At 39.6% G+C, this 25,919-nt stretch overlaps 1 protein-coding gene and 1 pseudogene across 4 annotated transcripts; one reads left to right on the forward strand and one right to left on the reverse strand.

Annotated features, from left to right (window-relative positions):
- Positions 1 to 427: 427 nt before the first annotated feature.
- ASH2L (ASH2 like, histone lysine methyltransferase complex subunit) lies at positions 428 to 25,706 on the forward strand. 4 transcript variants are annotated; one of them, XM_016210579.2, is made up of 16 exons: positions 428 to 637; positions 1,296 to 1,362; positions 1,479 to 1,624; positions 4,898 to 4,986; positions 5,276 to 5,370; positions 9,266 to 9,361; positions 10,208 to 10,303; positions 12,198 to 12,273; positions 14,440 to 14,533; positions 15,328 to 15,545; positions 20,395 to 20,562; positions 20,855 to 21,048; positions 22,264 to 22,356; positions 23,976 to 24,074; positions 24,803 to 24,862; positions 24,965 to 25,706. In XM_016210579.2, exons 1-16 carry the CDS (start codon positions 444 to 446, stop codon positions 25,070 to 25,072), a joined length of 1,893 nt encoding a protein of 630 aa, XP_016066065.2. In that variant the 5' UTR covers positions 428 to 443; the 3' UTR covers positions 25,073 to 25,706. The 4 variants fall into 4 exon arrangements, with proteins under 4 accessions (XP_016066065.2, XP_087670302.1, XP_016066069.1 ...); XM_016210583.2 differs by lacking the exon at positions 428 to 637 and adding an exon at positions 890 to 1,051; XM_016210587.2 differs by lacking the exon at positions 428 to 637 and adding an exon at positions 890 to 1,011.
- Positions 11,010 to 12,103, reverse strand: LOC107535415 (large ribosomal subunit protein eL8 pseudogene; annotated as a pseudogene).
- Positions 25,707 to 25,919: the final 213 nt, after the last annotated feature.

Raw genomic sequence — 25,919 nt, forward strand, 5'->3', positions numbered from 1 at the left:
TGGGGTGGGGCAGTCAGTGACGGTCTTTCTTGGAAGAGTCTTCCCACAGGTAAAGGTGAGGAACGTTTGCAATGCACACCACAGCGTTCAAGTCTGCAGGCAGCCAGTGCTCCCAAGGCGCCTCATCGACACGCTGATTTCCAGTCTCGGCCACGAAAATGCGCAGCATTCGCCCCTGCAGTGGAGTAAATGCTAACTAGAGGAAATCCCACTGATACTCGAGCCTCAGCGCCTCCATCTAGCTTTGCCTGCCGCCAGCCAAGCCCCGACGCCCCGCCCACTTCTGCCCGCCCACCGGCCCTTAAAGTGGGCGAGGAGTGCGCATTACTCAGGCGGGCGGCGGACCCACCAAAGGCCTTTACTATTTGAAGATTTCAGAGGCAGTCGGCAACTCGCGCGAGACGGGTATAGTATCCTCGCGAGAAGTCTAGGAGGCGGCCGTGATGGCGGCGGCGGGAACGGGACCCGGACCCGGACCGGGAGTGGGTGCAGGACCTGGCCCAGCAGCGGCCGCAAATGCAACAGCGAACGAGGAAGGGGACATGAAACCGGTGGTAGCGGTAGCAGCCGCCCCAGCTGGAGAGGGGACATCTGCTGCTCCAGCAGCGGAGCCCGGTTCCGGAGAGGCCGAAAGCGGGTAAAACGTCCTGCAGTCACAGGAGGACTCGGGGAGGCGGGGAGGGAGGCCCGCCCCTCCTGGAATCCCGCGGCTCTCGGGAGCCCTCCCGCCCAGCCCCTTCCGAACCTCGGCCCCGCAGCCAACGGCTCGCCCTGCCCCCTTCGGCCCCGTAGTCCCACCCGCCGCTTGGCCCGCCCCCTCTGAACTGGATCTCAGACTACGCCCCTTTCCGCAGCTTTTAAGGTCTGTGGGAGCCTAGTTTCTTGTCTCCGGTCCTTGCACCCGGGCAGGGGACTGGTAGCGCAGTCTTTTAGCAGGAATCCCTCAACTATCCCAGAGAAGAAACCACTTTGAATTGCCATGCTGGAAGACGTGGCGGTCCTTCTGAAATAGTGAGAGAGCTGCACGTGTGCGAACCTCCCCCTGGACCAGGTCCATCCCGTGTGGATTTGTCTGTATTTGTCTGTTAAGGGCCGATTAGGTTTCCTTGTGCCCCATGGGCCTGCGTCTGTCTACGCTACATTCTTCCTAACCCAGGACATTGAGCCTGAGATCGGGCTTAGCTGACAAAGCGGAGTGTGAAGTTCACCAGGACTTCGATCATCATCTTTGGAATAGGTGTTTTGAGGTTTGTTTCTCTTGAAAATTTTTACTTGAGTGCTTTCTTACCTTACAGGGATGCAAACTCTGTTGATGTAAGTGGTGGTTTGGAGACAGAATCCTCTAATGGAAAAGATACACTAGTAAGTATTTATGAAGATTTGTAAGGCAAAATAGGGTTTGTTTTTTAAGTTTTTCAGCGAGTCAAAAATACAATCGGGTCAACTAACTTGATTCTCTAATTGCTCTCTGGACACAGGAAGGTGCTGGGGATACTTCTGAGGCGATGGATACTCAAGCCGGCTCTGTGGATGAAGAGAATGGCAGACAGTTGGGAGAAGTGGAGCTGCAGTGTGGGATATGTACAAAATGGTTCACAGCAGACACCTTTGGCATAGATACCTCGTGAGTATTTTTTGTAGTCTTTGTAAGAATCGCTTTGTAAAATAGATCTTTACGTGTTCAACACTTGAGTAGTTTGTAGACAAATATAAATGTATAGTTTTTCCTGTGTCTCCTAACCATAGTTCAGTGAGTAGTAGGATTTGAATCAGGAGTTCTTTTAACACCCTGATCATGTTTTCTACCTACTGAGAGCTCAGCCTCAAGAGGTACGATGATAGATATTATCCCTGATTTTGAGCTTACAACATTTTGAGACAAAACTGTGCAATTACAAAGTATTATATACACAGACTTGAGACAGTATCATTTAAACCTTGTATTGGGTGTTGTGGGTTTTGAGGAAACATTTGGTGCACATGGTGGACAAAGCATGATGTCAAAAATTTGAGATGACCCTTCATGCCTGAATCTGCTTTCTTAGCTTTTGCTTCTAACCCCCTTTAGACATCCTGAGTTCTCTCAGCAAAACCTATTTCCAGTCTTTTACAAACTCTTCTAGTGAATTAAAATAGTTTTATGACTGATTGAGAATGAAAGGCTTCTTTCCTTATCGATAGCTAGTAAGTGACAATTACTGACTCTGTCTATGGTATTAATTTTACTTCTGGCTATTTATGGTCCTTATAATACAAGTAAATTTAGACAGACTGTCTCAAAATAAGACTGCATTAATAAATTAATTTCTTTGGGTGGGATTGTGAAGAAATATCATTTGTAATTTGTTGAATGCTTTCTAGTTAAAAAAGATAAAGTGGGTTTTAGAAATGCTAATGTTCCAGTTAACATGTGACTGGTGACAGGCTAGAATGTTTACAAAAGAAAGGAAAGTACTGAAGGATTATGAAGAAACAATTGATCTTGGTAGAAAGATCTATAGGGAAAATAAACTAGCTAAGCAAATCTTGTCACTTAGAATAAGACCAAAAATCTCACCACTTTGGCCAAGGAGGATTGGTTTGGATAGACAGGACCTAGGAAAGGAAACTTACCGGGAGAGAGAACTTGGAGAAATCCAGGGAAGAATCAAATCACAGTTCAGACTTTTGGTAGAGACCAGTTTGTACCTGAATTTGAGAAGTTACACCTCAAGCCCAACTAAGTGGGACAGCTTATCTTCTACAGCTAAGGAGGAAGTGAGCTAACAGGGTATGAAAAATACTGTTCTAAACATCTGACTGCTTGAACTGAATAACTGTATACCTACCTACCTCTGGTACAAGGCTTTGCCTTCTGTGAATGAGTTTTTCACAACAAGCTGTTTAGCAGGGGTTCTAGAGAGAAATAAAGGTAAGGGCACTCAGTCTTAATTTCCATAAGAATGTTTCTCAGTTTCTTGTGTGGTGGCAATGGACACACACTTGGGAGCCATCTTTTTAAGGATACCTTAAGCTAGTTTCAGCAGAGTCCAAGATAAACCTGCCTTTGCCTTTATTTTGATTTCTTTTCTTCCAGCTTAAATCGATCTTTTTATTTTTCTGTTACTTTCTCTTTTTGTAAATATTTTTTTTGTTGATTTTTAGAGAAGAGATGAAGGGAGAGGGAAAGAAACAGAAACTTCAATCAGCTGCCTCCTGCACGCCCCCTACTGGGGATGGAGCCTGCAACTTGGGCATGTGCCCTGACCCAGAATCTAACCAGAGATCTTTTGGTGCATGGGATTACTCTCAACCAACTAAGCTACACCGGCCAACGCTGTCACTTTCTTTTTTTCAAGACTGAGTTCTCTTATACTTTTCTCGTCATCCAGTACAATCACCACCACAGTTTCCTTCTCTACTGCATCAAATTTCTCAGTCACTGCCATATTCAGTTTCTCTCCCTCCGCTGGCTGCTTCGTCTCTATTTCAAACAGACAAGTTTTGTCTTGCTCCTGAACTCCCCTCTTCTAGAGATTTCCTCTTTATGATACAAGCTGTCTTAAGTGGTTAGAACTCCTTTTACTTCCTGCCCACCTAACCACCACCCTTCCATTTAATCAGCCACTAAGCTTGACCAATTTCTTCTACACTTGCTTGTCATTTCCATTTTTTTTTTTTACTATCACTCTAGGTGAGGCCTTTTTTACCTTCTGCTGGGACTGCTACAGAAGCTTTTTATATGCATTTGCTTATTCTAATCTGTTCCTCCCTTCATACCAATCCTGTTACTAAATTTATTATTTTAACCATGTCACTTCCCCTTCAAGAAGTTCTCCTTACCCACAGAAAAAATCCAAATTCACCTGAAGGCCTCATACTTCCTACCTTTCAAGCCTTATTTATTTATTTATTTATTCATTCATTTTTACCAAATCTTCTCTCCTGGACAAACTTGTTAATACCTGTGCCACCTAGTTTGCACTTGCTCATCTCTACATATATAGTTCACCTAGAGAAAAGAGAAGTGACTCATTTTCCCAAACCTAGTTCATAACTTATGTCTTGGAAAAATCTTCCCTAACTCTCCTTTTTTTTTTTAAGATTTTTTTATTGATTTTTAGAGAGAGAGGAAGGGAGAGGGGGAGACAGACAAAGAGGGAAACATTGATGTGAGAGTGAGATGTTGATCTGATCCCTCCTGCACTCCTCCCACTGAGAATTGGATCTAGCTCGAAACTCAGGCATGTGCCTGACTGGGATTTGAACTGGCAACCTTTCGGTGCATGGGATAATGCCCAACCAATGAGCCATACTAACCAGAACAATCTTCCCTGACTGTTAAATCTGAAGTTACTACTTGGGTCCTTTAAACTCTTATAGACTAATTACCATCTGTAGGACTCATTTGGTAATGAGGCAGGTAATGTTTTGTGAGTTCTGTGTTGTCTCCTTGAATAATGATTTACATTTTAAATTGATCTTTTCATACATTCTGTCTGCCCTTTCCAACAACAGTGTTATTGGCACTTTAAAGAGATATTTGAAGATCTTTAAATATAAATACTTAAATTTAAAGATATTGAAGAGACTACTTTGTCTTTTTCCACAGCTCACTTGGCATACTCTTTTTAGGTACTCAAAAACTACAATTAGCCCAGACAAGGTACCAATGAGAACCTTTCAAATGCTGAATTATCCACTTTGGTGGATAATGTCTTATTAAATATTTGTGACAGAAAAATTCAGATATTTGTAAAAACACAACCCTATTTGGATTTTGGTGATCTTTTTAACTTTTAAGGTTATATTAATATATTAACATTTCCTGTATAACTTTCACTGTTGTTTTACTTCTCATAAAGAAGTAGTGTGTGTTCAGAATTTCACTAACTTGTACAATTTGGCTGTTCTTCAGATCCTGTTTACCCTTCATGACCAACTACAGTTTTCACTGCAATGTGTGCCATCATAGTGGGAATACCTATTTCCTCCGGAAGCAAGCAAGTAAGAACAAAGTACTCTGGAGTACTGCAAACGAATTGTCCTCTAGTTATCTGGGAAAGAAAAAGGATTTGGGCTTAGCAGAATCAGGAAACCCTTGCCTGGTAGCTGGTAAAAGTTGCATTGCAATTTAGCTCTAAATAATTGCTGTTGTCCATTTCAGATCAAATGATGACTCTACTTCTAGTTAATTTGTTAATTTTATTAATTTGTAGACCATATAGTTGAATATTCTTCTGGTAATAAAATCTAGTATTATAGATAACTTTTTCTTCCTTTTTGTTTTTGATAGACTTGAAGGAAATGTGCCTTAGTGCTTTGGCCAACCTAACATGGCAGTCCCGAACGCAAGACGAACATCCAAAAACCATGTTCTCCAAAGACAAGGTAGAGATGCAATTATGTAATTGCAATTATGCCAAAAAATCAGGGGGAACACCTACATAACTCTTTAATGATAAGTACTTTCCCCCAATTTTTATGAATATTATTACTAGATTCAGTGGTTACTTTGTTCTTTCATGTACTTTACTAACTTCCTAGTGTGTGTACATTATGTCACTTGGCCTAGCTATTAGTAGGATGAACCCTTAAATAGTTTTGGTTGGCTTTATAGAAGGAAATAACTGTCTAGCCCACAATTAATAATCAGATCTTGAGGTAAACCTTCTCAGCCTAGTGGAGCTGTTTTGTTTTTTTAAATATATCTTTATTGATTTCAGAGCGAGGAAGGGAGAGGGAGAGAGAGAGAGAAACATCAATGATGAGAGAGTCATTGATCGGCTGCCTCTTCCACACCCCCGACTAGGGATGGAGCCTGCAACCTGGGCATGTGCCCTGACCAGGAATCAAACTGCCATCTCCTGGATCCTAGGTCAGTGCTCAACTGTTGAACCACACCTCGCTGGGCAAGTTGAGTTGTTTTTATACCTGCCATCACGGATTTTGTCATGGGGAAAGGCAGTCAGTTTATATATGCCTCTTATTAAAAAGAATTATCTTTCCTTTTTAAACTGGGAAACCACATGACTGAAGTCAGGATTCAAAATTAGATGATTATTCCAACCATGAATCCTTACTGTGATTCATGGTAAGAAATATGAAAATTAAATAAATTTTAAAATGATAGAGTTTACTTTGTGACCTAGTATACATTCATATCTGCCCACTTTCATTTAAAACAAACAAGGTTCATCTAACAAGGCTTACTGACTCTGATCTTTTCCTTCTGCACTGTGACATTTTGTCTATAGAATAGTTTTGACCTATAACCTACTAATAGTTTGCAACCTACAGTTTGCAAGACACTGGTATAGGATGTGTAGTGAGATAAACATAGTCAGGATCAGACTTTGACAAGGGCCTTTTCTACTAAACAGAGAACTTAGGACTTAATCCTGTAAGCTGCAGGAGTCAGCAGAGGGTCTCCTCTTCACTTTCCTGCATTAAAAGTGCTTTAAATAGAGGTGTGCTGTGATAGACTTGTTTTTTCTTTTAGTTTAGTTTCCCCCAAATTATTATTTTGAAATTTTCAGATATACAGAAAAATTCATATAATACAATGAACATGTTTATTCTTTACCAAGAATTGCCAATTAATATTATTCTACATTTGCTTTATCTCCCCATATCTATATATCCTTCTGCTGTATGAGACTAAATTACAGACATTATACTTTACTTAATATTATCTCAGAGCCACAATAAATCATCCTAAAAAAAATTTTATGTTAATACAATTCAACTATCTATATGTACAATTTGTATTCTTTTTTTTTTTAAGCTTTTTATTTTTTAATTTTTTATCCTCACCTGAGGATATGTTTATTATTTGAGGTGGGGGGCGGAGCAGAGAAACATCTATTGGTTGCCTCTTATACGTGTCCTGACTGGGGATTGAACCCACAACCTTTTGGTGTATGGGATATTGCTCTAACTGAGCCACTCGGCCAGGGCTACAACTTACATTCTTTTATATACAGTATACTGTATATGTATTTTCAATATTATTATCATCTTAATAATAGCCGTCATAGCTTTTTCCTTCACCTAGAATCCAATCAAGGATTACATGTTACATTTAATTGTAATGTCTCTTTTGTCTGTAATCTGGAATAGTTCCTTTACTTATTTTAGGGGTGTTTTTTGTTTGTTTTTTGGTCTTCTATGTATGACATTTGAAATTTTTAAGAAAAATTTTAGGAGCCCAGACATTTTTGGCATGATGTTCCAAATTTGCATTGTCAACCAGTGGTCATTTGTGCCAATTCAGTGCCAACAGGAATCCCCAATTTGAGGTGCGTTAAAGAAGGCACTGACTGGTACAAAACAGCTTAGTTGTGATAAGCACAGCAGTAGCTTGGCTGTGAGGCAGCCCTGGGGTCAGGTGGCCCTGGGGCCAGTCCCTTCCCCAGCTAGACAGCTCTGCTCTGCTTTGTACCATTTTGCTCCCTTTCCTCCAGTCTGGTGAGACATCATTGGTGTTTCAGCTCAGCCAGGGAGACATAGTCTTCATAGAAACGGAACATGTGCTTTCAGAGCCAGAAGGGAGCTGGTTATATGGACACAAGTCCTCACCTCTGGTCCCTGATTGGTCTGTCCTCATGCAAATAAAGACTCCAGATCCTTGCAGTTTGATTGGTCCAAAAGGCACTTCCCTGATTGATTAGAATAGAGTCACTCTGGTTGGTGGGAGTTGCACTGCTCTGATTGGATGGGGAAAGCCTCAGTCCTATTGGTTGAAATAGGATTCCAGGAAACCTTTATAAGGGCTGGCTCAGATGGCGGAAACAAGTGCAGGCTGCAGTTCAGTGCAGGCCTCTCACTGAAGTGCAGTTTGCCTGAGTCCCCTGTGTAGAAAATGGCTGTTAGAAACCCCATTTATTTGATTGTTTCCTCATGATTAGGTTTAGGTGACACATTTTTTACAGGAATATTATGTAGGTAATGTGTGTTTTTCTGTGACCCATATCAAAAGGCATATCAGCATACTGTTTTATTATTGGTGATCCTAAATTTGACTACTTGGGTAAAGAGGAAGTATCTACCAGATTTCTCCATTATAAAGAAACCTTTTTCTTTGTAATTATTAAGTAAGCTGTGGCATGATACATTGAAATTGTGTGAATGTCTTGTTCTCCTAACCCTTTCAAGCAGTGGTTTTAGCAATCATTAGCCTGCATCACTTAATAGTCAGTTGTAAAACAGAATGTATTTATTGGTTGCAATTATTCTGTATAGGGTTTTCCTTTTTTTTTTTTTCCTAGTATCGCTATGGATTTGTAGATTCTTATAGTTCATTATTGGACTTTGGATTTCTGGATTTCTGATGCTCAAATCTGACTAGCGTTGCCGCATCCAAGCCGATTCCTGAAACTCTGCTATGTCCCTGTAGTTTGTGAACTCTTCCTTCCTTTCTGGAACAACAGAATATTCCAGGCTTCCCTGGTAGTTTCCCTGATTCAATCCTGGTTCCTTTTAATGGAGATACAGTTGTCATTGAACTAACTTAGTGGAAGGTGTTAGTGGTGCACTCTTAACTCTGGTGGACTCTGGAAGAATGGTCTAGAAAGGGGAAAGTTGATGCCTGAAGATCAAGCTCAGACACTGGTTTAGTCATGTAGGCTAGAACTGGTGAGGACACAGTCAAGGCAGTGGGAATGGGAATTTCTGAAAATTTAAAATTCATTTGGTGACTGATTAGATATGAAAGTTATGCAAGAAGAATCAAGGATGATTCCATGGTGTCTAGCTTGTGATTCTGGGTTATAGGTGATTCTAGTACTAACAGCAAGATAAAAATCTACAGAGCATATTTGTGAGGTAAGATATAGAATTCAGTTTTATTCACAAGAAGGTTGAGGTGCCTGTGGGATGTCCAGATGGAGATGTCTCAAGCAGGTAGAAACAGGAGGTCAGGAGAGAGACTTAACTTTGGAGTAATCTTTCAGATGTCAACCAAGAGTACAATCCAATGTCTCAAGCAGGTAGAAACAGGAGGTCAGGAGAGAGACTTAACTTTGGAGTAATCTTTCAGATGTCAACCAAGAGTACAATCCAACTGTGTTGATGAGGTTTGTATATATTTGTTTGAAATTCCCCATAATCTATATGTTGTTTACATTTAATTATGTATTTGTTCAACCATTAAGACTAAACGTGGATTTTTCTCTTGATGCTGACAAGGTCTCTGAATATGATGCGATGTTCTTTCCCTTTTTTTGTGAGCATAACTTTGAAACCAACAATAAGCATCTTAATATATTTTGTTTTAAAAAATTAGGATATCATACCATTTATTGATAAGTACTGGGAGTGCATGACGACCAGACAGAGACCTGGGAAAATGACTTGGCCAAATAACATTGTTAAAACAATGGTAAGTAGATGAAAATTGACTGGACTCAATATTTAGGCAGTGTTCTTTGTACAAATTAAATTCTCTTTAGTCTTACTGAAATAATGTTATGACTAAGAAAATGAGAACAACCTAGTATTAAATCTTGGAGAGTGCGGTATAACTAATTGTCAATTTTAATAGTTTTTACACAAAATCAGTAAGTTGCATATTGTGTCACATTGTGCCTGCATCACTTGCTTTTTATGACACTGAAACCCTTCAAGTATAATTTTATATTGAAATTGGAGACGATTTTTTCTTTGATTTTAAAAAACAAATGACACTGTTCTAAACATTATTGTCCTTAGAATTAAAGAGCATCTGGGGAGGAATCAACAGCAAGCTGTTAACAGTGCTTATCTCTGAGGCAAAGGGAGAGGTGGGGATTATGAAGGATTGGCTCTTTTTTTTTTTTTTTTTAATCCTCACTTGAGGACATGTTTCCATTGATTTTATAGAGGGAGGGAGGGGAGGGGGGGAGAGAGAGAGATGTCGATTGGTTGCCTCCTGTATGTGTCCCCCCTCGGGACTGAATCTGCCACCCAGGTATGTGCCCTGACTGGGAATCAAACGCCATACCTCTTTGGTGTACAGGATGACACTCCAGCCAACTGAGCCACCCAGCCGGGGCTGCCTCTCATGTTTTTAAGTTTCACTGTTAGAATTTTTTGATGATCATTTATTAGTTTTTTAATCTGAGAGAAAAAACAATACTGTTTTTTTTGGAGATTATACCTAAGAATTAGAGTTGGTGATTGATCATTCATTCAGTACTTTTTTAAAGTATAAAATTTCAAGTAATAATAAAATATTGTTTCCTTTCAGAGTAAAGAAAGAGATGTATTCTTGGTAAAGGAACATCCTGATCCTGGGAGTAAGGACCCAGAAGAAGATTACCCCAAATTTGGACTTTTGGATCAGGTACATTAATGTGCTTTATATTACCCTTTTGATCTTGGACCACTTGGGAATAGGGAATCCGCCACATATAACACACTGCCATTACTTGCCCATAACATGGTGGGCTCCAAATAAATCATCATTGGCACATGTGGAAAGATAGAACACTAACCTTGAACCAGGAGACTTAGTGTTTTAGTTCTGACTGTTCCCCAAAATGTTACGACTTTATATATATTATTCTTACATTTTTAAATTTTCATTTCCTCCCTTGTAACATAAATATGCCATTCCAAGTTATTTTTAAATTTTCTATCTCAAATTTTGTTCTTAAAAACATTTGTTATTGTGAAGAAAAATTTCTTGTGAAGTTTTTTTGCATCTAGTGTAACCTGAGGAAAAAGAAAATTTCTACTTTGTTCAATGGCTGTGGTCCCATTTGGCATCTCAGGAGGTCAGATCTTCTTAAAATGTTTGATTTGCCAGCCTTGAAAATTCAAGATTTCACATAGAAATTCAGGTTTCAGTCTTTTCTTGTAAAGTGAAAAGGTCTGACTACACTGGGCCTCAATTCCTCCAGGGAGCTGAGTAAATGGGGCTTAGGCCCTCCAGTTGCCATTGCCCCACCATCACCCCTACCCCATGGTGATTGCCATTCATCATCTTTTTTTTTTTTTTAAGGAGAATTTTTATTACTTTTATGTTCAGAAAACTCAACAGTGCACGCTTAGCCTAGCTTGGTGGCCATTTCTTTAGCCTTGGCCTTTTGCAGCTTGGCAATGCAAGCCACCGACTTTGGACCCAGAACGTTGCCTCACCAATGGCGGCAGATCTCATATTTGTCATCGTAATTAGTCTAGATAGCTTCCACTAGTTTAGCCAGAGCTCCTTAGTCTTATGAGTTAACCTGTGTGAAGGTGACGGTGGTGCAGGTCTTCTTGGTACTAGACACCCAGCCTGGCCTTCCTCTTGATAGTGCAGTAGGGAACCCCCATCTTATGGCACAGCACAGGCAGGAAGACAGCCACCTTGATGGGCTTTACATCGTGTGCAGTCACAGCCAGCTGGGCCTTCCTGTTCTCCACCAGGGTGGTGACAGTGCTAAGCCCTGCTTGAAGGACAGGTGGCCTCTTGGTGGGGACGTCCTTTTTACTGACAGCTTTTTTCTCAGCCCCAACCAACAGTCTCTGCTTCTCTTTATCTCTGGTCTGTACTTGTGGGCCAGCTTAAGCTGTTGAGTAGTTGGCGGTCTAAGGCCTGAGTGAACTGGTTAATGGCAGGAGGCACTTTGTTGCTGCAGCCAAATGTAGCAGGGCCATTTGAGAAAGCGGGCGAGGTCCCTTTTGGGTTTGATGTCCTATCTAATGCCAAAATTCTTGGGCCTTTCTCAAACGGGATTTACTGCCTTCTCATCCTCCTGCTGCTTCACGCCAGCGGGGCCTGGCACCACTGTCTTTCCCCTTAGCCTTCTTTCTTTTCAGCATCTTGGGTGCGGAAGGAGAGAGGAAAGGGAATTGTCTCATCGTCTTTTTTTTTTTTAATGTATCTTTATTGATTTTAGAGAGAGAAAGGGAGAGGGAGAGAGAGAGTTGAAACATCAGTGATGAGAGAGTCATCATTGATTGGCTGCCTCCTGCACGCCCCTGACTGAGGGGTCGAGCCCGCAAACCGGGCCATTGGCCCTGATTGGGAATCGAACTGCAATCTCCTGGACTCATCATCATTCTTAAACCACTTTGATTCTTACACTTGACCTGTCTACTTGCTGATCTCTGAAGCATCCAAATTTGACTCTTTAGGATTGTCAGTTTCACTTCCCATTCTGTTAGAATTTCTCTTGTTGTTTTTTTTTGAGCATTGCCAGGTTGGTTTGATTATATAGCCTCCCATCATAATTGAGTATTTTTCTCTCTAGGATCTTAGTAACATTGGTCCTGCTTATGACAACCAAAAACAAAGCAGTGCCGTGTCTACCAGTGGGAATTTAAATGGTAAGTGTTTCATTGGCTCATTGATGAAATATTTGTAAGCTATTGAATCCATATGTGCCTAGAATTGGGCATTCTTTGGGTTGACTCTTAACTAGATATTTACTAAAATGCTTTTAAAGTCCTAAACTCAATTTTTAGGAGCTAGCCAAGGTTGTGACAGATGGTGGTGGAGGAGAACTCTTTGGCACTTTATACCACTGTTTGGGTCTTAAGGGAAACAGATGTAGCATAAAGGTACAATTTTAAGGTCAGGTTTACTGTGTTTACATTCAACTCGCCAGCAGCATCCTCATAACTAGTAATTTAGATTTAGTTGCTCTCCATCCTTTTTCCTGAATTCAGCTGTTATTTAACAAACTTCCTGTGCCCATCTTCCAATTTTCTTCCCCTGGAACTTATTAGCATGACAGCATTTTCTGTATTGATCACCCGCTATAGCATGCTTTTTCTATCGGTAACCCATCTAATAGCAGAAATGTCCTTCATTACTAAAGGTAATCTATGGGAGTTGGGGTTGCTGGGTGGTAGCTAGCTATTCATCGGACATGGCATCATTAACTTGTTTTTTGGAGCATTGCATCTAAAATATGTAATTATTTTCTCTTATTAATATTCTAATATTGGAAATAGCTAAGTGTATTGTTTATCTTTTTACACCATTTTCCCCCTTTTAATTGTTAAAATGTGACAAATACATGGTGCCACTTCTGTTGTTACAGGTGGAGCCTCTTTTGGAGGTGAATTCCTCCTCTGTCTTCTTTCAGCCTCTCAGACTTAAGTATTTTGTGGTTTGGAAAATGCTTTTTTGCTGAGTTGTGGTAGAAGCTAAAACTAAATTAAAATGTTAAAGCATTGTGAAAATGGTGGCAGTAGCACTTAATATGAGATAGTAGTTCCAGTTTAATATTAGTAATTAAAAGCTTGTACGTTGTCATGTTCTGCCTAACATGACCAGAATTATTTTGTTAAGATGGATCTAAAACTTCTCTCTTAAAATAATTAAAATGCAAATGACAATAAAAACCTAACAGGTTTTTGATTAAGGTAACTCAGACTAAAGATTTTGATATTGCAACAGTTTAACATTAAACTTTTTATGAGAAAAAGGAATCATGCCTGATGTGTTCATAAAAGGAAGTTCTCCATAAACCTGGTCCTGTATATGCAGAATATGATGTGCCCTCAACGCCTCAATCCTTTTTATTGCAGCAGAACTGCTGATAATTTCCAAGCTTGCCCCAAATTAAGATACAGTACTATATGCAGTTGTTTACATAAAGGTGTTTTCCTGCAGTTCAGGGACATTTTCTGGAGGACAAACTAATTGAGAGGAATGACAGCATTGGACAAAAAGTTTAAAGTACCTTTTTCAGAAATACACAACGTAGTATTTCTTGTGGCCTTAGTATGTAGCTAAAATGTTGGGTTTTTTTAATGTGTATATTTTCTCTTAATATTTGCTCTTAATTCCACAAGTCAGGTCATCCAACATGAATTTTATGCATTGGCACAGTCCTAATAATTGTAAAAATTGCTTACTAAATTTAAAACCTTTCTTAAATGTGAGTCATACACACCCACAATAGACACCACAGTGGCAGCACTGGAGAGAAACACCTTTTCAGTACTTCTGTTTTTGTTTTCCATGTCTGATGTACTTTTGTCTTGTTGGATATTCAAGTTAAATGCTTTTGCCGATATTGTGCCTTTATTGTGTTTATGGAATATATCCTGTAGTTCAAGCAAGCGAACGTTCTACTTACAGTGAGGATATTCTCTCTTTATGAATGTTTGTATTGACTTGGATGGAAAAAAAGCTTTATCCATGCAGTTGTTTTTAGCTGTGGGTGTTCAGAATCTGAATGAGTCAAAATGCATTTGTGTCACATCCTCAGAAAGTGTACTGGTAATTGCAGTTCACTAAGAAAGGAAGGTTGAAAATGTAACACAGGTTCATTTGAGCTTTCTGCCAGAACCCAGTGTTCTGTGCTGCGAGATACTCAGCCCGGTCATTCAGAACCAGAGAGAAATCCGTTATGCTCTCAGGAAGGAAATCCTCCTGTGGTGTTACACAAATGCATGCTGGGAGTGTAGTCCCCATGAAATTTGTGTCCACGTGGTGCTTCTGTGACAGCTCATTGAAAGTGATCTGCCTTCTCTTCAAAGGGGGAATTGCAGCAGGAAGCAGTGGAAAAGGAAGAGGAGCTAAGCGCAAGCAGCAGGATGGAGGGACCACGGGGACCACCAAAAAGGCCCGGAGGTGGGCAGAGAACACTCACCTCCATTCACCACTGTTAGAGTAGTATTGTTTGGTGCTGGCAAAGTCCATCAGGGAAAAGAGCCATGCTTGTCAGTAGCTCAGATGTCTGAGGTTAAAAGGCCTGTCCATTTTTCTCAAATCTTGAGCACTTTGAGGAGTAAAATAACCCCTGGCTAGGTATCCTGATTTACAAACTTCGTACTACATGAGCCAGCCCCTGGGCAGCAGTCTGTTGATTAACCTGGGGAGTCAAGTTCTAATATGGCATTTTGAGAGAGGCTAGATGGAGGAGAGGGAAGGAAACCAATTGAACACAGGCTCTCTTACTTAAACTTTCTGCCTCTTCCCCCTCATGCCTCTTCCCTTCACTTTATTCAATACTGAGGTGATGACATCCAGGTCATTTATTTAGAGGATAGATAGTAAGTGCTCACTTTGCTGAGTTTCTGTTCATTAGTTTATAGTGATAAATACACTGAAGGAAATCCCCTTCATTCCTCTTCTCCCTTTCTTCCTTATGATGCACTGGCTTAGTGTCAGATATACAGATAGCCCCTGCAGACTGAAGTAATTTAACCAGAACTACTTGGCTAAATAAAGCAAATCCTTTTCATTTCTCTGTTTTGCCTGCAGAGGGCAGAATGGTCTATGTGAGTAATGAAAAGCATTTGTGAAGTTGCTGCTTGTGTTTCAGCTGAAAGCTAATAAATTTAGAGGCCTTTCTTTCAGAATTGAAGGCAGTTGAGCTAGAGGGGGTTTTAGTTTCTTGATTTTTATTTTTTTCCTTTCTGCAGTGACCCTTTGTTTTCTGCTCAGCGCCTTCCCCCTCATGGCTACCCCTTGGAACACCCGTTTAACAAAGATGGCTATCGGTATATTCTAGCTGAGCCTGATCCCCATGCCCCTGACCCTGAGAAGCTTGAACTTGACTGCTGGGCAGGAAAACCTATTCCTGGAGATCTCTACAGAGCCTGCTTATATGAGCGGGTTTTGTTAGCCCTACATGATCGAGGTATGTAAAGTATTAATGTTCATGTTGGACCCATTGTTACCCTGAACTATTGTCATCAGCTTTGTCCAATCTAGAATTAGATATATGTGTTTGTCTATAACTACTCTTCTACACCCATCTCTAGACTTAGCCAGAATGTGCAAGAAATAATTTACTGTTTTGTCTCTCATAAGCTCTAGCCATTGTATACACACATGTACACACATATGCACATATACACATATGAAAACTATTTTGAACTAATTTTAAACTTACAGTAAGGTTGCAAAAACTATAGTTTCTATATATCCCTCATCGAGCTTCCCTTAGTGGTAATATCTTATACAACCATAGTATAATTATCAAAATCATGAAATTAATGTTGGTAAGAGCTATTAATGACACTAAAGGTTTTATTTAAATTTCACTAATGCCTCTTTCTAGGCTCTCACATTGCATTTAGTTATTTCTCTGTAGCCTCTTGCAGTCTTCAACAGTTCTTAGTAGTTGCTTGTTTTTCATGACCATAACTTTTTAAGTGTATCAGTTTTTTATCTGATATTTCTTGGTGAGGGTTTCTCTTTTTCTCATAATTAGACTGAGATTATGCATTTTCTGGAAAAACACTACAGAAATGAGTCCTCATTGCATCATCTCATGGAGTTTGTGAGGTCAATAGTCTTCTGATTGCTTTTGTTGACCAAGATCATTTTGTTAAGGTGGTTTCTGCTGGCTTTCTCTGCTGTCTTTCCCTTTTTTCTTAATAAATATCAGGGAAAGATACTTTGAAGCTATGCAAATAACTTGTTTCTCTATAAAATTTTACACACTAATTTTAGCATCCATCAGTGGCTCTTCTTTGCAGCAATTATTAATGTGGTGTTTGCCTGATGATTTTTTATTTCTTCCCTTTTCCATTTATTTACTTGGTTATATCAGTATGGACTCATAGATTTTTATTTTATCCTGTGGGTTGTACTTCATTTTGTTGCTCAAATTATCCCATCTTTAGCCATTAGGAGCTTCTTGAGGTTGGTTCCTGTGTTCTTTTGATAAGAGTCATCGTTGTTGTTTTTTGTCTGTTTGTTTTTTAGTACTTCCTTACTTTCTGGCATTACAAGATATTCCTGGCTCATCTGGCTGGTATTTTCCATGCCCAGGTGAAGTATCAGCTACTTCTCCAAGGAGCCCTGGCTCTTTTTATTGAAGAATGGTGCTTAGAAACCTGATTTTTTAAGACTGTTAGGTATGCTTACTATTACTGGGTGTCGCTTCTAGCCTCTCTCAGAAGTAGGAAATGTATGCATGTACTGACACATATACACTAGGTGGTACTGAGTTTACACTGGTACCTTGGATTCCAAACCACAGGGTTGTTCCAGCCTTCCACCTTTCCTTCTTTGTAACTTCTTTCTACAACAGGAAGAGACCTAACTCTTAATATCTGCACTATATTTACTTGTTTGTTCATTTCTAATATGCACATAGAGTAGTTTCAGAATTGCTGACCCTGTGAGAAGCCTTCACTAACTAGAGTGCAGCATTTACTATTAACTTGCATTAGTTCTTTTCTTCCCCACCGCCTTCAGTGGGTTGTGTTTCCCATTTGTAATGCAGTTAGGCTCATTTGTTAGTGTTTGGTGGGTTCTCCCACATCTCGGGGGTGGTGGGGGCAGTATGTTAAAAATTAGTATGGTTCTGAGAATTAGAGCCGTACTAGAGGTTTACTCAGTGTGTCACTACCTCCTCACTGCCCCCCCCTTCTTGTTCCCCTTTTTCCCCACCATTTTCTCACCCATCTCCTATAGGTATCCAGCCTCTTTAGTTTCTAGTTTGTCCTTCCTGTATTTCTTCTGCACAAATGAGCAGATACATGTATATTTCCTATTATCTCCTTTTTCATGAAGGGCAGCATACTATAGATACTTTTGCATTTTGCCTCATGCAGTTACTCTAAATCAGTTAGTTCAAAAACATCAACCTTATTTTCTTTTTTTAGCTTCATGATGCTCCATTATGTGGATGTACATAGTTTATTCAGCCACTCAATGAATGGGCATTTAGAGTGTTTCCAGTATTTTGCAATCACAAACAAAGAAGCAGTGAATAACTATGAGCATATGAATTTTTGTACTGTTGGTGGTATATTTTCAAGGTAGAATTGTAGAAGTGGAATTGCTGGACCAAAAGGTAAGTGTATGTGTAGTTTGGTTAGATATTGCCAAATTTCCCTTCAGGAAGTGGTGCTAATTTATGTTCCCACCAACAATGTAGAAAGTGTTTTCCCATAGCCGTGCAAACAGAATGCGTTGTCTTATTTTTATTTTGGCCAATCTGATAGGAGAGAAATGGTATTTGTGTTGTTTTAATATGTATTTGTTTGAGTTGGAACAGTTTTTCATGTTCAAGAGTCTTTATCTCATGAAATACCTGTTTGTTTGCTTTTCTCATTTTTCTGTTGGGATTTTGGTGCTTTGTGCTTCTATGTATTAGGGATATTAGCCCTTTATGGTATGGGTTGTAAAAATTTTCTACCACTATGTCAGTTGTCTTTGATTTGTTTATGACCTTTTTGTCATGTAAAACTTTTAAATATATAATAGTTCTTTTTTCATTTTTTAATTTTTTTTAAAATATATCTTTATTGATTTCAGAGAGAGGAAAGGAGAGGGAGAGAGAGAGCTAAAACATCAATGATGAGAGAGTCATTGATCGGCTGCAGCCTGCAACCTGGGCATGTGCCCTGACCGGGAATCAAACCCTGATCGCCTGGATCCTAGGTTGACGCTTAACCGCTGAGCCACGCCCAGCCGGGCTAGTAGTTCTTTTAATGACATAATTCATTTCATTACTAACAAATAGCATTCATTATCCTTTAGAATGTGAAAGTGAGTTTAAATTAACTGCTTTTAGAGGAGTATACTTCATGAATTTTTGTTGTTTTTGGAATATCAATGCAAATTCCAGATAGCATATTCATTTACCCAAAAAGTACTTTGTAAATCATAAAGGCCTAAAGCTACTTAATCTCAGTTTTGTGTTTCTTCCAATAGACTTCAGACAACTTCTAGAATGTTACAAACACCGTTTCAAATAAAATCAAGCTCTCACCTTTTATAACTTTTTCTTCACTTCCAAGTCACAATATCCCTTCCAATTGGTTTAAATTGGTCCCCTTATCTTACCTAATGGTCTCAGTAAGATTCAGACAATACACAGGGGTAGAGAGATGAGTACAGTGAATCTCCAAATACTCTTTGCCCGGATTTAACAGTTGTTGAGATTTTGCCATATTTACTTTATCTTTTCCTTTATTTCTATGTCTCTTTTTCCCCCTGAATTTTTAAGAAGTAAATCTCACCCTATATACTCTAAAAAATAAGCATTTCTAAAAAGCTTGGGTGGCCCGGCCGGGCTTGGCTCAGCGGTTGAGCGTCGACCTGGGATCCAGGTGATCGGGGTTCGATTCCCAGTCAGGGCACATGCCCGGGTTGTGGGCTCGATCAATGAGAGAGAGAGTTGATGTTTCTAGCTCTCTCTCTCCCTCTCCTTTCCTCTCTCTGAAATCAATAAAGATACATTTTAAAAAGATAAATAAATAAAATAAAAAGCTTGGGTGTTCTCTTTTATAACCACAAAGCTGTTATCACACTTAACAAAGTAAATAATTCCTTGCTAGTGACAGTTCATAATCAGGTTTTCTTGATTTTCTCAAATATCTTTTATCTCCACACAAAATACTTACTAATTACAGAGGGAAAGTAGTAATTTTGTAGTGGAGAGACCTGGAAGGCATCACCTTAACCAGGTGATCGAAGTTCAGCATCACTGTTTTGACATCATATGCTTCTGTGTATAATGCTCTGAGAGGCACAGCATTACCTCAGTAGTGTTCTTGACAAAAAAAGCACAACCTGGACTTACATAGGAAGAAGCATCGGACAAACCAAAGTGAGGGCTGAGCTATTCTATAAACTAAAGTGACCAGTACTCTTCAGAATGTCACTGTCATGAAAGGCTTGAGGAACTGTCCCAGACTGAAAGACACTAAGAAGACAAGACAACTAAATGAATTGTGGGATCTTGGATTAGATCCAGGACCAGAAAAAAGGATATTATGTTGATAATTAGTTTATTTTTAAGAAGATAATTAATAGTACTGTATTAATGTTAGTTCTCTAGTTTTGATCATTATATTATGGTTATAGATGGTGTTAACATTTGGGGAAGCTGAGTGAGATCTGTCTACTATTTTTGAAAATCTGAAATTACTTTAAAAAGTTGTCTTAGCCCTGGTCGGTGTGCTCAATGGTTAGAGCATCAGTCTGCACACCAGATGGTTGCAGGTTCTGTTCCCATCCCAGGTCCAGGCACGTATGGAAGGCAAACAATCAACGTGTCTCTCTCATATCAGTGTTTTTCTCTTTTCCCTCCCTTCCTCCCTCTCTCCCCCCCCTTCCCTCCCTCTCTCCCTTTCACACTCTTAAAAAAAAATCAATAGAAAAAATATCTTCCGGTAAGCATTAACAAAAAGAAAAGTTGTCTTAAAGGATGGTTTACTTAAGTCGGGATTTAAACACGTTACAATTGGTGGTTATATTTCAGGGAATAGACCGTATAATTAATTTTAACTTGTCCTCTTAAACATATAATAAAACTGGACTACCTAACAACTTTCTTCCTCTCTCCGTCATCTTTGTCTTACGTTGAGATTTGTAAACTCTTGAACTAATATTTCCTATTCCCGACCTGATATTTCCGATCTTTGATTTTGTTTTACTGGGGTGTAAGGGACTCATATTTTTGTGGCAGTTGTCTTCCAGTATTTCAAATAAGTTGTAGGCCTTTGTTTTTATCTCCATCTCTGCAGCTCCCCAGTTAAAGATCTCTGATGACCGGCTGACTGTGGTTGGAGAGAAGGGCTACTCTATGGTACGGGCTTCCCATGGCGTACGGAAAGGTGCCTGGTACTTTGAAATTACGGTGGATGAGATGCCACCAGACACTGCTGCTAGACTGGGCTGGTCTCAGCCATTGGGTAAGCTGGGGCTTAAGTATAGACGTTGAAGCAAGTAGAGAGGTGTAAGACTATCTCGCTAAGTTTTACTACTTTGGGGCCTATCGAATTACAGACATAAAATTCAATTCCTGAGGGTTTAGGTAGTTACATTTCTTGGAATATTTTTATAATTCTTTGCTGGTAAGAAATAGTTTGTTAGCAGTTTTATAAAATTCACCCCCTGCCCCCAAAAAAGTAGGATTTTTTCCTTTAGCAAACCAGAAGTTGAGTTGCAGTCCTCTGACCTCCTGTATATCTTTTTTTGGGTTAGGTAACCTTCAAGCTCCTTTAGGTTATGATAAATTTAGCTATTCTTGGAGGAGCAAAAAGGGAACCAAGTTCCATCAGTCCATTGGCAAACACTATTCTTCTGGCTATGGACAGGGAGATGTGCTAGGATTCTATATCAATCTTCCTGAAGACACGGAGACAGCCAAGTCACTGCCTGATACTTATAAAGATAAGGTAAGTTTGCCCTGAGATATTCCTGGGTTTGAAGACCTGTGGCAGCTGGTGCCTGCAGCTGTGGCCTCCTATGATCCTGACCCACCATTCACATTTTCCCCAACATTTCATTATGAAAATTTTCAGACATAACAAAGTTGAAAGAGTTTAAAAGCCATTATTCAAATACCCATTACCTAAATTCTACTAGTAACATGTTATCCATTTATTCTCCACCCACCCATCCATCCATTCATCTCTTTTTTTAATGCACTTCAGAGAATTGCAGATATCAGTTCACTCCCCACCACGTACTTCAAGATGCACATCATTAGCTAGAGTTCAACCTTTGTTTAGTTTTTTCTTTTGATATAAAATTTACATAAAATGAAATGTACAAATTTTCACTCACTGAGTTTTACGTTTGACCCAAACCCCTATTGAGAGGTAGACTCTGTCATCATGGCAGATCCCCAGTCCCACCCCCCATAGAGGGAACTACCTCTCAGGGTAAATTTTAGAATTTTTCCCTCATCATATTTCTTTTCTGTAGGTTTTACTTGTTCTTGATCTTAATATAAATAGAACCATGCAGTACATTGTCTTGCATCTGGATTTGTCACTTGGCATAATGCTTTTTCATCCATGTTGTTGTATGTATCTGTAGCTTGCTCTTTACTACATAGTAGTATTCCATTGTATGAATATGCCACAATGTGTTTATTCATTTTCTATTTTTTTCCAGCTTCATTGAAAAATAATTAACATATTCATTTTCCTTTTGATGGACACTTGAGCTCTTTCAAGTTTTGGGCTGTGCAGGTTCTTGAAGAAATTTCTTTGTCAACATGTTTTCATTTCTTTTGGATCTGTACCTAGAAGTGGAATTACTGGGCCATAGGGTAGTTATGTATCTATTTTTATGAGAAATTGCCAGACTTTCCACTTTCACCAACTACGTGAGATATTTAGTTGTTCCAATGTTGTGGTGGTGAGAGAGTGTATGTATTTATCTGTATGTTTCTTCACAAAACTTATTAGTAAAGGCCTTTTTTGAAAATGTTTAACAAATATGTGCCTTCGATACTTTTTAAGAATCACATAGTTCAAAATCTAGCAAAGCTAAGTCTGTAAAGATTTTTAATTTCTGTTGCAGAGTACATGACTCAGTGCTATTTGTGCTATGTTGCTGATGCTTCAATGAGTCTTTTTTTCCTTTTTCTCTTGGTTTTCAAGGCTTTGATAAAGTTCAAGAGTTATTTGTATTTTGAGGAAAAAGACTTTGTGGATAAAGCAGAGAAGAGCCTAAAGCAGACTCCCCATAGTGAGGTGAGTCATGGTCACAGAAACGTCAGAACTAGAAGACCTTGAAGATTGGGACCAACCCCCTAATTATAAGTGAGGGAAATGAGGCCCAAAGGGGAATGAAGGGATTTTTCTGTTTGCACGGCTAACAGAGCAAGCTCACATTCTGCCTACTGTGTTTGTGCTCTTTCTGTGATACCATGCTACTGCTGTCAGAGGGATTACCAGGGTTCTTTCAGGAACACTCTGTAGGAAAGAGGCAAAAACAGTGGTCTAACAAGGAAATCTACAAGTGATTGAGAGAGCAGGTCAGAGATGTTTATTCTTTATCAGGGGAGGTACCAAGTACAGAGAGAGGAACACTGGCATAGTTGAGGAGAGGACCTTGCTGTTATAACCTGGAGGCAGCTAGAGCTATAATGACTTGTTTAGTGTCCTCTAGAACTTCCGCTACCTCCTTGTCCCAGTGTTGTTGGGGACATGTCTACCCAAGGTCATAGCACAATTAAAGAAGGACTGACACATCTGGACCAGCCACAAGGGCCAAAAATAGAAGGGGAAGGGAAGGACGAAAGTTCTGAGCTGGAAACATTTTTCCATAAAAATGCTGTGAAGCCACCTGAATTGATAATAGAAACTAATGTAGGAGAAATTTTAAAAAGACTAGGGTTTCAGCTGAAAAAATAATAAAGGGAAGCAGTTAATAGATCTAAGGATGATACAGCCAGAAAATACAGCAAGCCCTTGAATAACATCACTTTGTCACAACACTGATGAGGTGCTGTAGAAACTTAACTCTCAGTTATATCAATTAGCCTGTGGTAAAATTGGCTTCAAAATATGTTTTGCTACAGTTCCAAGAACCTATCAAATGATGTTAAGTGAGGAATTATTGTACAGCCAGGAAGAAGATTGCTCTTGCTGAGAAGAGACAGAGAAAGTTACTTCAGAAAAAGGAACCTTTCTTACGAAGTTGGATTTTTCTTAATAGTTTATTGATTTTTAGAGAGCGAGGAAGGGAGAGGGAGAGAGAGAGAAACATTGATGTGAGAGGGCAACATTACTTGGCTGCCTCCTACACCCCCCTCCTCCTGGGGATAGAGCCGGAAAGCCGGGCATGTGCCCTGACTGGGAATCGAACCTGCAACCTTTCGGTGCACAGGGCGATGGCCAACCAACTGAGCCACACTGGCCAGGGCAAAAGGAACCTTTTCTGAAGTTCATATATATAGTGGTTAAGAGAATATTCAGGATAGTGTTGGGAGATAAAGGACAAAGAAAATGAAGATTCAGAGACTGACTATCCTGAAATTTTCGAAGTAGAAATGCAAAAGTGAGAACTTTATGCAAGGGAAGGAGACCGAATTACTTTTACAAATACAGTATATTGAATAATAGAAAGTATAACAGGTAGAAGTAGCATAGGAATGCAGAAAGCAAATAAACCTGAAGACCACCTAGAGTAGTGCATGTAAATAGGCTGAGAAACCTGATTATATAAGATATTATTACACAAGCTATATGCTATTCTTGGAATACATTATCACCAGTACGGTGGCAGCACTTCTGAAGGATTCTCAAAGTGAGTGCTTTTTTTAGTTCTGTTTTTAAATTTTAAAGTAAAACCATGGTTTTTGTTTCAGATAATATTTTATAAAAATGGTGTCAATCAAGGTGTGGCTTACAAAGATATTTTTGAGGGGGTTTACTTTCCGGCCATCTCACTGTACAAGAGCTGCACGGTATGTACCAGCTGTTCATCCTGTGAACAGAATTTGGAGAAATAAGTGACTGGTGGTGGTGAAAGAGCTATTGACTGAGTTCTAGGAAGAAATCTGAATAGCCTAAGTGAGATGGGAGTGTTTCCTGACTGTCACTGTTTGTTCCAAGAACAGTTGGGTATTTTAGGAAGTATTTGCTTGGATTGTGCAATTAGTGTGCCCCATGCTTTTTCTTTGAATGTACTGTGTGGTAGTGTTACTGTTCAGTGTAAAGGCTATAAAGTATTTATGTGCATAAATCAAATTGGCATTTATATGTGTCATGATAACCTACCATCATTAGTTTGTAACTGTTGCTTATATTGATTAAAATATTTATATTTTTATATATATATAATTCAGTATGAAGGGGACTATCATTAGAGCCTGTTAATTTTTTTTTTTTTTAAAGTGATTTGAAAAGATAATGCCTGGAAGTTTTCATGTACTTTTAGTCTGTCAGACACCATGGAAGTAAAATAAGGAAATCTTCAGGTTATAAACAGAAATCACATCTATTTTATTTACCTAATTCTTGATGGACATTAAGGTGTTGACTGCTTTTAGCAATATTATTATATATCATTGTTCCAGTTATACCCTGAATGTCACAGCTACCTTTAAAGAGAAAAATTTCCCATGTCCCATTAACTTTTTCACTAAACGCTTACCTTGTTTTGTCATGTCTGCCTGAACTGGATTTATCCCAGGTTTCCATTAACTTTGGACCATGCTTCAAGTATCCTCCAAAGGATCTCACTTACCGCCCTGTGAGTAACATTAAAAATGTCCACGTGCATTCTCAGCATCTTTGTAACCTCTTGCTGTAGTTATTCTAATCACCTCATTTCTGTTTCTCATTTCTCCCACAGATGAGTGACATGGGCTGGGGTGCCGTCGTAGAACATACTTTGGCTGATGTCTTATATCATGTGGAAACAGAAGTAGATGGGAGGCGGAGTCCTCCATGGGAACCCTGACCAGGTCCCTCTTTCTTTGCAGACATGGACTTTCTGGGGAATAACATTGGGTGACTTTCTTTTGTTTTTTTAACTGTCGCAAACGTTATCCTGAAGATACTGCAGAACATAGCCTCTGCTGTTAGCAAGCTGAAAGGCTGGGTGGGACTGGGAGAGACGCCCTGCCCTTCAGTACTCTTCCTGTTTCTGGTGACTTCTTTTCATTTTGTGTGCCATATGCCAACAACTGCTGACCCTAGGATCCCAGAAGCTCCCTGTGAAACTGGTGCTGTACCACGTTCCCCACCACTGGGCCTTGTTATCTTACTGTATTCTCTAGGAGTGGATAATACTGTCCAAGTAGCTAACTTATTTAGAGACTTTTGTTCCCCTGTGGGCATTGACTCCATCCCACCTGATGTGCGGGGAAGTTGTGGGCCTGTTTCTGAGAACAGCTGAATCAATGGCTGTACATACGAAACCAATCTAAGAGCTTTCTTTTGGGTGTGGGTTTGTTTTTGTTATTAATTTTGAAATATACTTTGAACACTGGGATCTCTGAAACTACCATGTCTCTAGAACTGTAATTGTGAAAGGATCTCGCTTTCAGCTTTACAATTAGAAGTTCTTCCCAAATAAAACATGATTAAGTGTGTGTGGCAGTTTGCTTCCCTCTTGGTGACAGTGTCAGAAATGTGGGCAGTCTGAGGAAGGGTAGCCAGCATTGGAGGAAAGAGACAGGCTTCTCACATGTATCTCAACCCCTCTCCTGTTGCTTCCCTTCTCTCCAGCCAACTCAACCATCCCTTTATCCTGTGAAAATCAGACTCAAGAGGTGAAGAAGAGTAAAAGGTTGAGGGTCTCCCTC

Source organism: Miniopterus natalensis, chromosome 2 (genome assembly GCF_054644295.1).
Source record: "Miniopterus natalensis isolate mMinNat1 chromosome 2, mMinNat1.hap1, whole genome shotgun sequence".
Taxonomy (NCBI): Eukaryota; Metazoa; Chordata; class Mammalia; order Chiroptera; family Miniopteridae; genus Miniopterus; species Miniopterus natalensis.

Excerpts from the sequence above, each read along its gene's own strand:
- ASH2L (XM_016210579.2), top strand. The coding sequence starts at position 444 with ATGGCGGCGGCGGGAACGGGACCCGGACCCGGACCGGGAGTGGGTGCA. Across the intron at positions 14,534-15,327 it reads ACCACCAAAAAGGCCCGGAG|TGACCCTTTGTTTTCTGCTC; the intron begins GTGGGCAGAGAA and ends TCCTTTCTGCAG. Across the intron at positions 21,049-22,263 it reads CTGATACTTATAAAGATAAG|GCTTTGATAAAGTTCAAGAG; the intron begins GTAAGTTTGCCC and ends TTGGTTTTCAAG.